Below are 17083 nucleotides of genomic sequence, written 5' to 3'. Positions count from 1 at the left end.
GACTAGACTATAGACTAGACTATAGACTAGACTATAGACTAGACTATAGACTAGACGATAGACTAGACTATAGACTAGACTATAGACTAGACTATAGACTAGACTATAGACTAGACTATAGACTAGACTATAGACTAGACTATAGACTAGACTATAGACTAGACTATAGACTAGACTATAGACTAGACTATAGACTAGACTATAGACTAGACTATAGACTAGACTATAGACTAGACTATAGACTAGACTATAGACTAGACTATAGACTAGACTATAGAAGATAGACTATAGACTAGACTATAGACTAGACTATAGACTAGACTATAGACTAGACTATAGACTAGACTATAGACTAGACTATAGACTAGACTATAGACTAGACTATAGACTAGACTATAGACTAGACTATAGACTAGACTATAGACTAGACTATAGACTAGACTATAGACTAGATTATAGACTAGACTATAGACTAGACTATAGACTAGACTATAGACTAGACTATAGACTAGACTATAGACTAGACTATAGACTAGACTATAGACTAGACTATAGACTAGACTATAGACTAGACTATAGACTAGACTATAGACTAGACTATAGACTAGACTATAGACTAGACTATAGACTAGACTATAGACTAGACTATAGACTAGACTATAGTCTAGACTATAGACTAGACTATAGACTAGACTATAGACTAGACTATAGACTAGACTATAGACTAGACTATAGACTAGACTAGGACTATAGACTAGACTATAGCCTAGACTAATAGACTATAGGACTAGACTAGACTATAGGACGTGACTATAGACTAGACTTAGACTAGACTATAGACTAGACTATAGACTAGACTTAGACTAGATAGACTAGACTAGACTAGACTATAGACTATAGACTAGGACTAGACTAAGACTAGACTAGACTAGACTAGACTATAGACTATACTGACTAGACTAGACTAGACTAGACTAGACTATAGGCTATATCAGTACTATAGACTACAGACTATAGAATATAGGACTATAGACTAGACTATAGACTAGACTATAGACTAGACTATAGACTAGACTATAGACTAGACTATAGGACTAGACTATAGACTAGACTATAGACTAGACTATAGACTAGACTATAGACTAGACTATAGACTAGACTAGATGACTAGACTATAGACTAGACTATAGACTGACTATAGACTTGTCTATAGACTAGACTTTAGACTCGACTATAGAGTAGACTATAGACTAGACTATAGACTAGGACTATAGACTAGACTATAGACTAGACTATAGACTAGACTATAGACTAGACTATAGACTAGACTATAGACTAGACTATAGACTAGACTATAGACTAGACTATAGACTAGACTATAGACTAGACTATAGACTAGACTATAGACTAGACTATAGACTAGACTATAGACTAGACTATAGACTAGACTATAGACTAGACTATAGACTAGACTATAGACTAGACTATAGACTAGACTATAGACTAGACTATAGACTAGACTATAGACTAGACTATAGACTAGACTATAGACTAGACTATAGAGTAGACTATAGACTAGACTATAGACTAGACTATAGACTAGACTATAGACTAGACTATAGACTAGACTATAGACTAGACTATAGACTAGACTATAGACTAGACTATAGACTAGACTATAGACTAGACTATAGACTAGACTATAGACTAGACTATAGACTAGACTATAGACTAGACTATAGACTAGACTATAGACTAAACTATATACTAGACTATAGACAAGACTATAGACTAGACTATAGATTAGACTATAGTCTTGTCTAAAGTAACATTGTAGTCGATACTGTAGACTAAACTATTTCGAGAAACAAAAAAACACTACAATCGATTACGAAAACTAAAATCAACTGAAATTAATGTAATCTGATATTATGCAAATAATGATGAAACCTTTTTTAAGTTGAAATATTTTTAATATAAAACAACTAAATAAATCACTAATTTAAATACTAAACAAAACATCATGTTAATTTACTCCTCTCTGTTTTCCTTTATAGAGTTTAGAATGAAAAACTTTTGTAATTATAAGTTTTGTTACACATTTTATTTCCATTTCAAGTGGTAAATTAAAAAAAAAACAATCGTAAGGCATAAAAAGTCTTTAGCATACAAACTCGAAAATTTGCTTAAATACAGACTGATTTTTCAGACCTTTAATTTTATCTTGTAACACGATGTTTACAATGTCGATAATGTTGGTTTGGCAGAGAATAAATAACGAAAAAATCACTCTTTAAACTTTATCTTATAAGTATGTACAACATGAATTATTGCAAATAATTTTTGTGCGTATTTTTTTACTGCAAATGATTTTCGATGTTTTCACTTATTCTCTTAAATCTTTACATGTATTTCACCTTGATATGAACTTCTTCTCCTATTATCATTCTAATGACCTAAATTTGCCCCCCAAGAAAAGGTATTATTTTTTGCCTCTAAAGTAACATTCGCCATTTTCCGTTGGTTTTGATTTGAAAATTTTCTCCTTTGTTTGCCTTCATTAAATTTGTGGTTGTTTTCATTTACATAGTGATTTTAAAAATGGCAGTCAGTAAGTTTGTCGATGGTAAAGAACATGTTTTACATGTAAAATGATTTATAACGAATTTTTAAAACATGTTTATGGGTTTATCTTAGAGATTGTCTTTTTTTCACCTGGTGGTTTCTTTTCGAAATTTTCTGCATAATTAGACATTATTTTATGTGCTTGTACACGTGTCACAATACATACACAAAAACCCCAAATTGAGTGGCGTATACTGTGAAATGCTTAGAAAGTTAATTGAACATTGTTTAAAAGCCAAAACGAAATTGAGAATTATAGATTTACTAAGAAAAATCAATAGATTTATACTTAATGGAATACTTGAGAGTGTTTTGTTAGCTTGGAGGTGACAAAATTACACCCGAAATGAGAAAACGTGCCGTAATTAGGTGAATAGTTTAATTGTCACAGGTGCTTTGTTAAGAAAGGATGTTGGTTGTAAATGGTTAAATAAATGTTTTTAAACATTTTTCAATAAATGTCCTTGACTTTATGATTGTCCTTAAAAGAGCTAAATTATGTTCCTTTAATATTAGTAGGGGTACTTGAACAATGACCTTAAAATATTCTAAAATAAAGTGTGAAGGCTGAAAGAAATTTTAACGTTTATTTAGAAGAATGTAAACGTATTTACATTTCGCTTCATTTAAAGTTCTGGCGAATATAAAATTAGCAAAAAAATTTTTTATGCAAACCAGTTGTGCCGTAAATATTTAAAGTGGTTTGAGTTTAAAAATTTTGAAAACTTAGCAAACATTTAGCTGAGTATATTTTAAATTAGTGTAAATTCGTGCTTTTTAGGTTATAAGCTTTAAATTTGTACTATTTATAGAAATATGGTCATAATTTTTCTGGTTTGATTTAAACCAGCGGTAGGCAGAGAGTAAAAAGTTTGTTCACTTATAATTTTCTAGTGACGAACAAAATCAGACATAACCTTTGATACGAACTTTTTTCCTAACTTTTCTAGGGAGAGATATGTCAGATATCGAGTTCCTTTGCGAAATAGAACTAGAACAAGTTGAGTTGAAGTCCATAGATCTATTTTAATACTTTATTTAATAAGATCTTTTTAGGTGAGAATCCAAAGTATATATTCGGAAGTCTACTGTTAACAGAATATACACAGTGTCACCCATTTATTGCTCAGAGCGAATTGTTACTATCAAAGATCTGTTACTTTTTGAAGGTTGAACTTCGCAAACAATAATCTAACGGTGACGAATAAACTCGATCCACAGACCTGTTGGGATACTCAGTTTAATTAGATCTTTTTAAGTGAAAATCACAAAGAATATGTTCCCAAGTCCACTATTCCTTACCTTTTTTAAGTCCATTGAACACAATCGGTCCAATCGTTTTCAGCATGACTTTTTTGACTAAAAGATTGAATCAATCAATTTAGCTTTGGCGGATTGCAAACAAAAACTGGTGAATCAAAAAGAGACTTTAAGCTCCCAATGTTTGTCAAACAATCAATACGTTCATTCCCAGTCTGATTTTAATAACAGCACAGTTTTAATTCACTATCATCAGCTTAATTAAGAGATTTCCCTAATAGTAGTTGCGGACAACACCAGACCTTAGTTCACATTAATAAGTCCCTGATCTACGAATGACTGTTTGTTCATAAATCAAAAATATTTACCAAGAACAGATACTAATCTTTTAAATTTCCTCGTTAAAGATTAGATAGTTTTATATGGAATACCCTTTACATGTTTCAAATCCAACAATTGTTATATAAAAAAATTTCTTTAAAAATTTTCATTCATATTATTCTGTCTTAAAATTTCAATTAAATAAAAAACATCCTCTTTAGGTCCACAAAATTCTAAATTCTGCAATATGAGTTGTTTTGGGTAATAATTCTAATAATAAAAAAAGAATTTCCTTTAAAAGTTTAAAATTATTACAGTTTATGTGGCAAAGAACAAAAACCTAAATATGATGAATTTCGGGTAGTTTACAACAAGGCCGCCGAAACCGTGGTTATAGAAACACAAACCTCCGATCGTAAGATTTATTAAATTTTATTAAAAGTTCTACAATAAATTATTTCAATTCTATAACAGATGAAGTTCCTCAACAGCAACAGCAACCACACAACACAGTAGCTTTAATAGATTGTGGCAGTTCTGTTATAAGGGCGGGGTTTGCAGGTGATGAATCACCTTTAATAACAATACCCACTGTAGTGGGTAAATCTACGGTAGATGATGTCACCAAAAAAGTATTTGGTGCCACAGCTCTAACTAGTTCTAATTCCTATAAACTTTCATATCCTGTAGAAAGAGGTTTTATCAAGGATTGGCATGATGCTGAAGAATTACTGGAACATGTAATCGAAAAAGATTTACATATACAACCTAAAATGCAGCAGTTGATGTTAACCGAAGCTCCTAATAATCCTCCAGCCAATCAGGAAAAAACTGCAGAAATGATGTTTGAAAAATTTCAGTTCAGCTCATTTCTCTTAGTGCCCTCAACACCCATGGGCATGTATGGCTATGGCTCTACCACCGGCGTTATAGTAGAATCGGGTGCGGGGCAGACACATATTGTAGCGGTCAAAGATGGTGATTACATAAAGGACTCTTATCGTCATATACCTGTGGGTGGTAATGATTTAACCAAGTACATGGGACAACTTTTAACGCAAAGTGGTAATGCGCGATATTTTCATGGCAAACGAAATGAACATGAAATTTTAAATGAAATCAAGCGTATTGGCTGTCACATTGTTTTGAACTACGATGAGGAGGTAAAAAATTCTCAAATGAATCCCGATTTTATAACTGATCATGCTATATTGCGTGATGGCACTATGATTGCCATGAAAACGGAATCCTATCAGGTGCCAGAGTTATTATTTAAGCCTGAATTAATAGGTATCCATACAGGGGGAATACCACAAAACATTTACGATTGCATTGAATCTTGTGAACCTGCTTTGAGAGCACAACTGTATGGCAATATATGTTTATGTGGTGGCAACACTATGTTTCCCGGTATTCGTGATCGTTTACTGTGGGAAGTGAGAACATTTGCTGGACACAATGTTAATGTTAAGATAAATGCTTTACCTCAGCGGGAGAATTTAGTTTTCTTGGGAGCCTCGCTGCTGGGTGTTTGTCCAAAGTTGAGAGATAATTTAATATCATATCAAGAGTACCGGGAAGTTGGCTCACAAATAGTTCATTGGAAATTCTTTTGATGATTACAAGCAGAAATTCCATATCAGGAGCAGCGATAGAAGTGAAATTATGACCAAAACAACTCATAAAGCAGAATGTATACAAAAAATTCTTGGTATTAATAATAAAAATTTTTAATAAAGTTTTTTCTTTAATTTTTATTTGCGTTATAAATAATATATTCAAGGAGAAGAAAATACATCCTTCTAAAAACTTAACTTTAAGATAAACTAGAAATATTTAATACTTCTAGTTTTAAATCTCAATGAAATTTCTAGGGGTTTCTCTTTGCATTTATATATTTTCTAGACGTCTTTCAAGTAGTGGTCCATTGTTATTCCTATTGGGGTTCTTAGACTGATCTTCCACTTCAGACTATAGAAAGTCCGCGATCGTGGCTCTGTAGATCTCTTTGTAATTTCGGATTCCTTATATATATAGCGGAGTCGAATAAGCAATGTCTTTCTGCCCGTCCGTCTATCTGTCTGTTGAAATCAGTTTTCTGAAGACCCAAAATATCTTGGGGATCCAAATTTTAAATAATTCTGTCAGACATGCTTTCGAGAAATCAGCAAAATCCGTCCATAAATAATCCATAAATAAATCCGAGACAACATCTAAAAATTTCATCAAAAAAAGACAATTTTTGCTTTGATAAAAAAAAGTTTTGCTAGATTAATGGTAGAGTCGGGAAAATGAAATAAATTGAAATATTATAAAATTAATATTTTTTAAACACACTACGGTGAAGGGTATATAATATTCGGCAATGGCGAATATAGACTTCTTACTTGTTTTTTCTTAAATTATTTGGTATGAATTTCTATAGGACACACATATTTCTATAGCAATTCTCTATGTTCTCTATATAGAATACACTTATTCGTTTTTCACTTTAACTTTATTTATTGTTATTTTTAATATTTCACCATAAATTTTGTAAATGATCCCCGATTAAATCACAGATTTAAAAACACTTTCTATTAACAATGGCTGGACCAGTTTCAAAATATTCGGAATATGTAATCATCATATCCTTAAACTTGGCCAACGAACTCAATAGAGAAGCACCCAAAAATACTGCATTCTTACGATCAGACTTCGCATGAATATTTATGGTAGCATCAGGTTCCGACATCAAACGCATTTCATTGGCCAGACGATGTTGAAGCCCGGGAAATAAAGTATTGCCACCACTTAAAACTATATGGCCATAAAGTAAATGCCTTATCGAAGAATCGGATAAATGGATAGATCTAAAAATATTCTCATGAATACCACCAGTTTTGACATCCAACATAGTGGGTTCAAATAAAGCCTCGGTGCAACGAAAAAGTTCGCTACTTAAATTAACGTAATTGCCATCGGGCAAACGATATGTTTTTGGTTTAAGCGCAGGCTTAGCAAATTCTTCGCGATAATCAAAGGCTACATAACACAATTGCTCCTTGATGTCTCTAAGAAATTCTCTATCTGTTGATTTTTGCAAAAAATTTAATGTATCACTATTCTGAGCTAGAATATTCTCCAACATTTTATTGATATCTTTACCACCCAGGGGTATATAACGGGTGCTATGAGGCATTGCAAATCCCTCATACACCGGTACTATATGAGTTTGACCCTCTCCCGAGTCCAGTGCAACGCCTGTATAAAAACCATAGGCATATAAAGCCAATGGTGGAGCTGGTGTTAGAAAAAATGATTTAAGGCGAAATTTTTCCAACATTAATTCCAATAATTTTTCACGATTTTTCTTTGGATTATTAAGAGTTTCTGTTAGTAATATACGATAACCGGCAGGATCTAGTTGTAAACTTTCGTGGAAAAGGTAATCAAAATATACTTCTATATCATTCCAATTTGTTATTATGCCTCTTTCAATGGGAGTATTGAGATTAAGTACTGCATGCCTTTGTTGTGCCTCAAAGCCCACAAAAGAATCTTGGACCGAACGTTGCCCTACAGCAGCCCCCTGCTTAGGTCTACCCACTATGGTAGATATTAAGTGGCGAGGTTTATTGTCACCAGAAAAGCCAACTTTACATGCATTTGAACCACAATCTATTATAATGACATCACTTAGGGGTAGGGAAAAGTCAGCTTTAAAGGAGAATATAAGGGAAAATAATCTAATTTTTAAAAGTTTAAAGTTCTGTCTCACTTTCTAATGTTTGGGTTTCAATTATTGAAGTTTCAATCTTTTTTTCTTCATGCCGAGGCCAGCAACTAAAAGCCATTCCTCAAGATTTTGAACTAAACTTTTTAATTTTGAATTGGAAATTTTGTTCTCATTTATATAATCGTAAATATAGGGACTTGTGTTTATTTGATTTTCTGCATTTAGGATTTTGCTTGGACCATAACGGTGATTTTGGATTTCCTTTAAAAACTTAAAACAAATAATTTTTTTAAAAAAATTTATGTAAATTTAAAATTTTTTTATTTTTTTAATTTTGTTATGTTGATGATTTACCGAATTTACTGTGGTACGGTATACAAAAAATTTTGGCAAATAAATGTATTATTATGTGTTAATGTTATTATACATATGTGTGGTAAATTCCATTAAAATCGGAGATGGTAAATATGAACGTTTTCTGTCCGCTTTGGTATACATAGTTTCTTTCTGCATGCGTATGAGTAATATTTTTAAAGTACAAAAATAATAATGCTTATTATATTCCAACATATAATTTCTTTTATTAGAAAAACCTTTATTTTCACTTTCATTTAATCATTCATTTTGTCTCATCTTTTAAATAATAAAAACATGACTCAATCCTGTGGTTGGCTGTACAATCCTAACTTTACGCCGAAATAGTATTCTGTCAATTATCCAAAATATAAGGCATAAAATTGCAATTATTGCAGTCGTCATGACGACACTTAAAAGTAGACACTTATTAAATTTATCGCCTTTTTTATAATGGAGACATTTTCGAATACTAAATGCTTGTACTTCCGCAAGAGTATAACAAATTAAAATTATGATTAAAATAAAATGTTTCATTTTCAAAGATTCCTTCCTGAACGACTTCTTTGTACAAGGAGATTTTTTAATCAAATGAATTTTTAAATAACAGATTTTATTTTCTTATTGTTATTTGAGCGTTTGGAACTTAAAAAGTAAAACAACTCATTTTGCGGTTAAGAAAATAACATTTAAATAGCTTATTAGGAGTATTCACAGATTGTAATCATTATTAGCAGCAATCATTTAAATTATTGATTTATCATAATTATGTAGAGACAACAATTTTTTTTTTTTGAATTTAACAATATTTTGGCCACTAAAATTGTTAAAATTTCAGTAAAAATTAAAAATTAATTGTTATTTACGACCATGTCTTTTTCTCTTAAAAAATTATGTATTTTCTTCTTTTACTGTCATAGTTCTTAAGATTTTTTTTATCAAGTTTAAAAATAATTTCTTTTCTTGACGTCATTGCATTTTAATCGTTCATCTGTGTTTATTTAAATAAATCTGTAATATATTATATACCGGAATATATTTGTATTGACATTACATTAATACTGCTTACAAAAGTAATTCATTTACATGACAACATTCAAGGAACAAACAAACTGACAAATAGTTAAACAAATAGTCAACGGAAATCACTGCATAAGATTATAAGAAAGGATGTTTTTTAACGTTTTACATTTTATTTCTATAAAAGAATTGCGCATTTTTTTATTTTGTGGCCTTGTAGTACATTAAAAGATACGAATGAATATAGACATTAATACAGAATGGTTGTACGTATTTTATATGCATTTCTAAACGAAAATCTTTAAATAACATTTCCAGTCTTGTCTTGATTATAGACTAGACTATAGACTAGACTATAGACTAGACTATAGACTAGACTATAGACTAGACTATAGATTAGACTATAGATTAGACTATAGACTAGACTATAGACTAGACTATAGACTAGACTATAGACTAGACTATAGACTAGACTATAGACTAGACTATAGACTAGACTATAGACTAGACTATAGACTAGACTATAGACTATAGACTAGACTATAGACTAGACTATAGACTAGACTATAGACTAGACTATAGACTAGACTATAGACTAGACTATAGACTAGACTATAGACTAGACTATAGACTAGACTATAGACTAGACTATAGACTAGACTAGACTAGACTATAGACTAGACTATAGACTAGACTATAGACTAGACTATAGACTAGACTATAGACTAGACTATAGACTAGACTATAGACTAGACTAGACTAGACTATAGACTAGACTATAGACTAGACTATAGACTAGACTATAGACTAGACTATAGACTAGACTATAGACTAGACTATAGACTAGACTATAGACTAGACTATAGACTAGACTATAGACTAGACTATAGACTAGACTATAGACTAGACTATAGACTAGACTATAGACTAGACTATAGACTAGACTATAGACTAGACTATAGACTAGACTATAGACTAGACTATAGACTAGACTATAGACTAGACTATAGACTAGACTATAGACTAGACTATAGACTAGACTATAGACTAGACTATAGACTAGACTATAGACTAGACTATAGACTAGACTATAGACTAGACTATAGACTAGACTATAGACTAGACTATAGACTAGACTATAGACTAGACTATAGACTAGACTATAGACTAGACTATAGACTAGACTATAGACTAGACTATAGACTAGACTATAGACTAGACTATAGACTAGACTATAGACTAGACTATAGACTAGACTATAGACTAGACTATAGACTAGACTATAGACTAGACTAGACTAGACTATAGACTAGACTATAGACTAGACTATAGACTAGACTATAGACTAGACTATAGACTAGACTATAGACTAGACTATAGACTAGACTATAGACTAGACTATAGACTAGACTATAGACTAGACTATAGACTAGACTATAGACTATAGACTAGACTATAGACTAGACTATAGACTAGAAGACTAGACTATAGACTAGACTATAGACTAGACTAGACTAGACTAGACTAGACTATAGACTAGACTATAGACTAGACTATAGACTAGACTATATACTGTACTATGGACTAGACTATATACTGGGCTATATACAATAGACTAGACTATAGACTAGGCTAAACTATAGACTGGACTAAACTATAGACTAGACTATAGGGAAGACTAGACTATAGACTCTATTTAGCATTGTTCTTCTTTTTATATTCTAACTTTAGTAAACTTTAAACTTTATGTATATGTCATATTTTAATGATGTTAAATATTTTTCGGGAATATTTCACGAATTTGTTTTGTTATTTTACTAATACCCATTAATTAGCTTTGACCTCAAAATCATTAGTATTTGTTAAGTTGAAATATATTCAATTTGAATTCAATATCTTCAGTTTCTTAATAACTTGCCACTGGGTATTTGGTGTTGAATGTATTTGCTTAAAGGTAAATATTTATTAAATGTGACTAAATGAATTCTTACAATTTGTAAGCCGTAGATTTTTTTGCTTAAGGCTTTAAGAAAAGTATTAAGGATTTCAAATGCGCAAATGAATTGGTGGAATATATATATAAAAAAACAAAATGTAAATGTATGTTTTTAAAAGCTGAAAATAGTATTAATTTGATTATGGTGGCATTTAGAGATTTTCTTTTTAATGAAATTTAAGAATCAAATGGTAAAAAAATTAAGAAATTGACTGCAAAATGTTGTAATATTTATAATATTTCTTTATAGTATAAATACTTCATCTTATGTGAAATCCATCCCAGATTTCAATTTCTCTTAAAATACCAGCCTCCTCTAATTTCATTTGCTATAAAATACAGTGTTTTTGAAAATATATTGTTAATAAATTAGAAAACAAAATCTTGTTTATCTCACCGACATGATGCTGAACTTAAGAAGGGTCAAAAGTTCATTCAATGTAATTTGAATGTCAAAATATTTCATTTATTTTTTGTGTGTTTTTTGTGTATTTTTTGTTTTGTTTTCTGTTTATTTCAAATACTTAATTCAATTCAGATCATGGACATGGGATAATGTCAATAATCATTAATATTTAATATGAGTAACATTTACTGAATTTATTGAATGTTAAATTGCATATTTCTACAAACCTTCTCTGTTTTCTTGTGTTTGTTGTTGTTGTTATTTCTTTGTGTAAGTGATATTCCTACTAAAAGGATTCAATTCGTACTATATTGGCTTATTTTTCTTTTCACTTTTTGTTTGCTTATTTGTGTGTATGTTTTTGTCTTTGTTTTCTCCTTTCTTTGTAGTAAACAAGTTACTTGACCTTTTTTTCTTTACAAAAAAATAATATTGTTAAGGATATTTCTGAAAAAAATAGGTGTTCAGTGTTGCCTTTAAGAAGAAAAATATGGAAAGTTTTTTATACAAAATTGTTTAAACCTTTTCCAGTTTGCCCTTATATTACAACAATATATTTTTCTTTATGGCAATACATACTTTTTATATGTAATATTTATGCTCCAACTTACAAAGAAAAAATTTCATTTGTTATAGAGATATTTTTCCTTTCTAGTAACTTCTCAATTAGCTTGTTAAAAAGCATACAAACTTGTTCATGTGATAAAAGAAAATTGTTTCTAAGTACTCATGTTTATATATAATTTATTTTACCATATTAAAGGGTGATTTTTCTCCAGACTTTTTAAAAGTAATTCATTAATGTAATGAAATTATTCATTATTTCAATGAATAGAATTCATTAATTCAGTAAAACATTTTCATATCAACTACAAAGTTAATTCATTATTGGTATGAATTGTCTATGTTTATCATATAACTTGGTATCCTTAGTGGAATGAAATGTTTTCTTGTATTTGATGATTATTATGTAATCATATTATGACTTTTTTCATTAAATCGATGAAAATCTATCATTATATTCATAACATTGTAAATTTATCATCATATTGATAAACACATTTTTTGATACCCTACACCAGTGTTGTTGACAAAAAAAGTGACGTTCCCACGACAATAGGATCTTCGCTCCGAAACGACCCGAGTCTTACTCGGCCAAAGATTGTCAACCCAATGACAGCTGTATCAACCGAAAGTTTTTTCCCCAGGAAAGAACTATCGGCCACAGTCGAACTGTTACAACAACAACTAAAAAAGTGTTTTTCTGAGGGCAAGAGTAAATTTGGATCTATTTCTTTAAATTTTGGTAAAGGGATTTAAGTTTACATAAAGTTATATCACAGAATTTCATGTTGATAATATAGTATTTATAAGTAATTTTCTGAAGGGTCCTTTGTATGTTGGATAAAATTATCAAATTTGGCTCGATCATTACGAAAATCGGCAGTGTCATTAAGATATATATAAAAGTAAGTTTTACCGATTGGTGTAGAGATACGATTGTATGGGGGCTAAATGAAATAATAGATCGATTTCCGCCTTTTTCAATATACTTCGTCCTTGGGTCAAAAGAAGAGTACGTGCCAAATTTAATCAAAATCAAAAATACACAGACAGACAGATAGACAGACAGACAGACATAGTTTAATTGACTCAAAATACATTAAGAAAATTGTAGGACCAATATTTTTAGTTGTCTCCACTATAGTGGTATAGGGTAAATCAAATTATCAAATTTTATCTCAGGTTAGGAAAGAGTTAAAGGAGGATGTTTTTTACATCAGATATGAAAAATACACCTTGACCTCAATCGTATATCGATCTTTGAGTCTCGCGCATATTACCAATATGGCGGTTCACCTAGCTAGTCACTATTCCTTTCACAATAATGATCCACATTTGCCACCTAACTCCCAATATAAGACCTCTTTCTGTAAATTAAATCTGTTGATAAATCAAATGTCCAAGTAATTTGACTTTTTGTAGACCTTTAAAAAACGCCCTTTACTATATACATACATACGTATGTATTTAAGAGGATCCTAAAATATGTCCAAGTGATGATTTGTTATTTTCAAACATGATTTTTTCCATTAATAGTTTTGGTAATTGTGTGTAAATTATGATGATGAACAAGAATTTTACCAAAAATAGTATATATGAGGGATTTCATGTCATGTAAACCAAATTTTGAAACCGATGTCTTCCGATCGGGATGAAATTTGCACCAATGTTAGTTCTATAGTATTTGAGACACAAGGAGGATTTTAACAAGATTGGTTAGGAACTCTTTGGATTAATGGTTCAAAGTTTAAAATTTTTGCAAAACATGCGTTTCTTCTCATCTGTGCATCGTATTACCTATTGTTCTTAACAAAAGTTGTTCCAAAAAGTTTAAATAGATATTTCTTCAATCTTTCTTAAAAAATGTTTGCCTTTTTTTTTCAAAATTAACATTTCTTTGAAATTGAAATCCTCCCTATGTATATAGACAATGTTTTAGATATGATTATGTTCCTAAATTAAGTAGAAAATTTTAACAAGTAATTCATTTAGGTTCAAATTAAAACACATGAGTTACTTTGTAATAATAAGAATATACGTTTATAAATGGTTTATTTAGAACATAAAACTTGTTTTTCGAAAACGTTTGCTGCCTAAAATAATGAAAACTAAAAATGTTTTTATACTTTGGTCCATTATTATTTATTTATTATGAGAAAACCTTATTCCAGGTATTATTTCTATATCTTATTGCATTATTCACACCATACTTCCCATTCTTGGTAATAGTTTGCAATCTGTTTCTCAGTAAATATTTGCTATTATATATATATACATGTAAATATGTATAACATAAAAGTAAAATATGCCTGTATTTATATTTCCTTGCATACTTAAATATTCGATTTATGGTTTTATAATTTTATTTATATACTCACGTTTTCATGTGCAAAACACGTGTAGTCTTTTAATAACAATAAACAATTTAATGAAGAAAAAACATAATAAAAATAATGAACAAATGTGATTCAAAGGAAATCATTTTAAAAATATTCCTGCCAGACAATTGATAATTAACAAGAAATTCCAATAACCAAGAAAACAAAAATATGTATTTTAATGAATCTGTTTTGAAATTTGCTTATTTTAATGAATATTTATTGTTGGATTAAATTTTTGTCATGTTCTTGCAATAATTAATTAAATTGTTTTATCAAAATTTCCTTAAAAATTTATTTTGTAATTAAAAAAACATTTCCCTGAAACTTTTTTTTTTAAATTAATGCCAGAACAATTTTTTTATTAATATTTGTTGTTTCAATGTGATTGATATTTACTTGTTCGAATGATTTGATTAACTTCATTAAATAGCTGTTCATGACATTAAAATGTTCCATTGAACAGTGTGTAAAATGAAGAGAAGTAGCTTTAAATCTATTTCCATTAAATTTTTGTAAAAAATTTAAATCACTGGCAGTTTCCTAATTAGTGATTATTGAAAAAATCACGTTTATCTGTGATCATTTTAATTTCCTAAAATGTTTCGTAATATATAGATTTTTATACAAATTTTAAATTCAGTCCTATTGGAGAAGCTCACTTCGGTTTCCATTAAAAGCTCATTTTGTATGAAAATTTTAATTTGAGTATTTAATCGTACCCAGCGAAAACATGGTAATGATTTGTACTTACCCAAATACTAATACATACCGTTTGCATTACTTAGAAGGAATCTTGTAATGTTTTACAAAAAACTATATATGTAAGTACTTGCTATTTAGCAATAACATTTTGTTTTTAGTTTTATATTTAGTTTTATAGTTAAAAAAATATTAGTATATGCAGGGGACATCGTAGGCTATTTTTGTATGTACTTACTTAACTTAAAATAATAACTTAAAATGCTATTGAGTAGGTAAATTTTAACATTTTAAGCCCTTACGTGGTAATGAAAGTTTTTGCTGGGTTGAATCGGGTGTTGCTGTTAACACTTCGAATGGTTTTTCTTGAAGTAGTGCGCTTTTGCTCCTAATTTCGACACTTAATCTATCGAGTTCGCAATTGAACTTAAATCATTTCCTAATCATTAGAAACTAAAAAATTTCATTCGGAGTTGTCGAAAATTGTGTAAATATTTAGCAATATTATTCCAAATTAATTACAGCCTATCTTAGGACTAATGGATCTAAATCGGTCAAAGATCACAACAATAAATATAAGATGTGCCCAATCGCCGAAAAACTGTTGGAAATTGGATCTGAACTGACTCATTTTAACCATGAAATAGAAATCTATATTTAAAGCATCACAAGAACAGTTTCAAGCCGAAATCCATGTCATTACGCAGTGTATAAAAAAGACTGGATCCTATTATAGAACCAACAAATGTAAACATATAATCTGATAGACAGATGACAGAAGTGAATATTAAATTACAGGTTTTAGATTCGATCGTACTTGGCAGTAAAAGAGCCATAATCGACTTCTCTTCCAACTTGAGCAAAGTTAAAAGAATAAGAATAAGATGACTTATAGTAACGAAACTCTGAGAAGGGTCAATAAGATCCTAAACGAGAGAAGGGCGGTGTAGCAGGTATTCTGACTGAACACACCCAACTTCGCGCGCAGTAATATTAAGTCGGACGAGCGGCTTTTGACAATTTAAGAGCTCACGGAGGGGACAGTGGAACATTGAAAATACCTCAGGAATTTTGATTGATAAATTCTATGGAACCTCGTCTACTTATAGTAATGAAGCACTGGGAAGGGCCATCAAAATCCTAAATGAGATAGGGACGGTGTTGCAGGTATTCTGCGTTCCGAACTGCGTGCGCAGCAATATTAAAACGAGCAGAATTTGACGAATGTAGAAAACACTGGGAAGGGCCATTAAGATCCTAAACGAACGAAGGGCGGTGTACAAGGTATTCTTACTGAACTCACCGGACTGGATGCGAAGCAATATTAAGACCGACAGAATTTGACGAATGTAGAGATAACGAAGGGGACCCTGAAAAATCTCAGAAACTATGATTGAAAAACGATAGTTTTTTTTAAAGATCGTAGTGTTTCTCAATTAAAGGGGCGGATATCAAGCTCAATTTTGGCTTAGGTTTATAACTACCGACATAATACTGCTGCTTACAATTTAAAGTAATCGAATTATGCCGTAGAAAGAATGTTCTTAATAAGATTTGAATTGTTGGACACAAATTGACAAATATTAAAACACAAACTAATTTACTTTGTCATCTCCTCTAATACCACTGTGCACAGAATCCTTACAAGCAAATTAACAAGCGTATAATAACAATAAGTAGAGTATAAACTTAACAGCAATATGTGGTTTTCATAGTAAAATCTCAATCAATTAACATCC

At 30.4% G+C, this 17083-nt stretch overlaps 2 protein-coding genes across 3 annotated transcripts; one reads left to right on the top strand and one right to left on the bottom strand.

The window, feature by feature from the left end:
• The first annotated feature begins 4334 nt into the window (after window positions 1-4334).
• LOC119610843 (actin-like) lies at window positions 4335-5959 on the top strand. Its single transcript, XM_037966237.1, has 3 exons — window positions 4335-4467; window positions 4524-4621; window positions 4681-5959. Exons 1-3 carry the CDS (start codon window positions 4454-4456, stop codon window positions 5820-5822), a joined length of 1254 nt encoding a protein of 417 aa, XP_037822165.1. The 5' UTR covers window positions 4335-4453; the 3' UTR covers window positions 5823-5959.
• Window positions 5960-6713: 754 nt separating this feature from the next.
• Window positions 6714-8841, bottom strand: LOC119610847 (actin-like). 2 transcript variants are annotated; one of them, XM_037966244.1, is made up of 3 exons: window positions 8279-8306; window positions 7967-8194; window positions 6714-7905 (listed from the first exon to the last, which is right to left on the bottom strand). In XM_037966244.1, exons 2-3 carry the CDS (start codon window positions 8040-8042, stop codon window positions 6770-6772), a joined length of 1212 nt encoding a protein of 403 aa, XP_037822172.1. In that variant the 5' UTR covers window positions 8043-8194; window positions 8279-8306; the 3' UTR covers window positions 6714-6769. The 2 variants fall into 2 exon arrangements, with proteins under 2 accessions (XP_037822172.1, XP_037822171.1); XM_037966243.1 differs by having other exon boundaries at window positions 7967-8841.
• Window positions 8842-17083: the final 8242 nt, after the last annotated feature.

Source organism: Lucilia sericata, unplaced genomic scaffold (assembly GCF_015586225.1).
Source record: "Lucilia sericata isolate MDLA Ls3-8-SP2 unplaced genomic scaffold, ASM1558622v1 Contig001287F_arrow, whole genome shotgun sequence".
Classification (NCBI taxonomy): domain Eukaryota; kingdom Metazoa; phylum Arthropoda; class Insecta; order Diptera; family Calliphoridae; genus Lucilia; species Lucilia sericata.
The sequence above is the reverse complement of the archived record's forward strand: the minus strand, read 5'-3'. Positions and strand labels throughout refer to the sequence as shown.

Excerpts from the sequence above, each read along its gene's own strand:
- LOC119610843 (XM_037966237.1), top strand. Across the intron at positions 4,622-4,680 it reads AGAAACACAAACCTCCGATC|ATGAAGTTCCTCAACAGCAA; the intron begins GTAAGATTTATT and ends ATTCTATAACAG.
- LOC119610847 (XM_037966243.1), bottom strand. The coding sequence starts at position 8,042 with ATGGCTTTTAGTTGCTGGCCTCGGCATGAAGAAAAAAAGATTGAAACT. Across the intron at positions 7,906-7,966 it reads TGAAACCCAAACATTAGAAA|CTGACTTTTCCCTACCCCTA; the intron begins GTGAGACAGAAC and ends TCTCCTTTAAAG.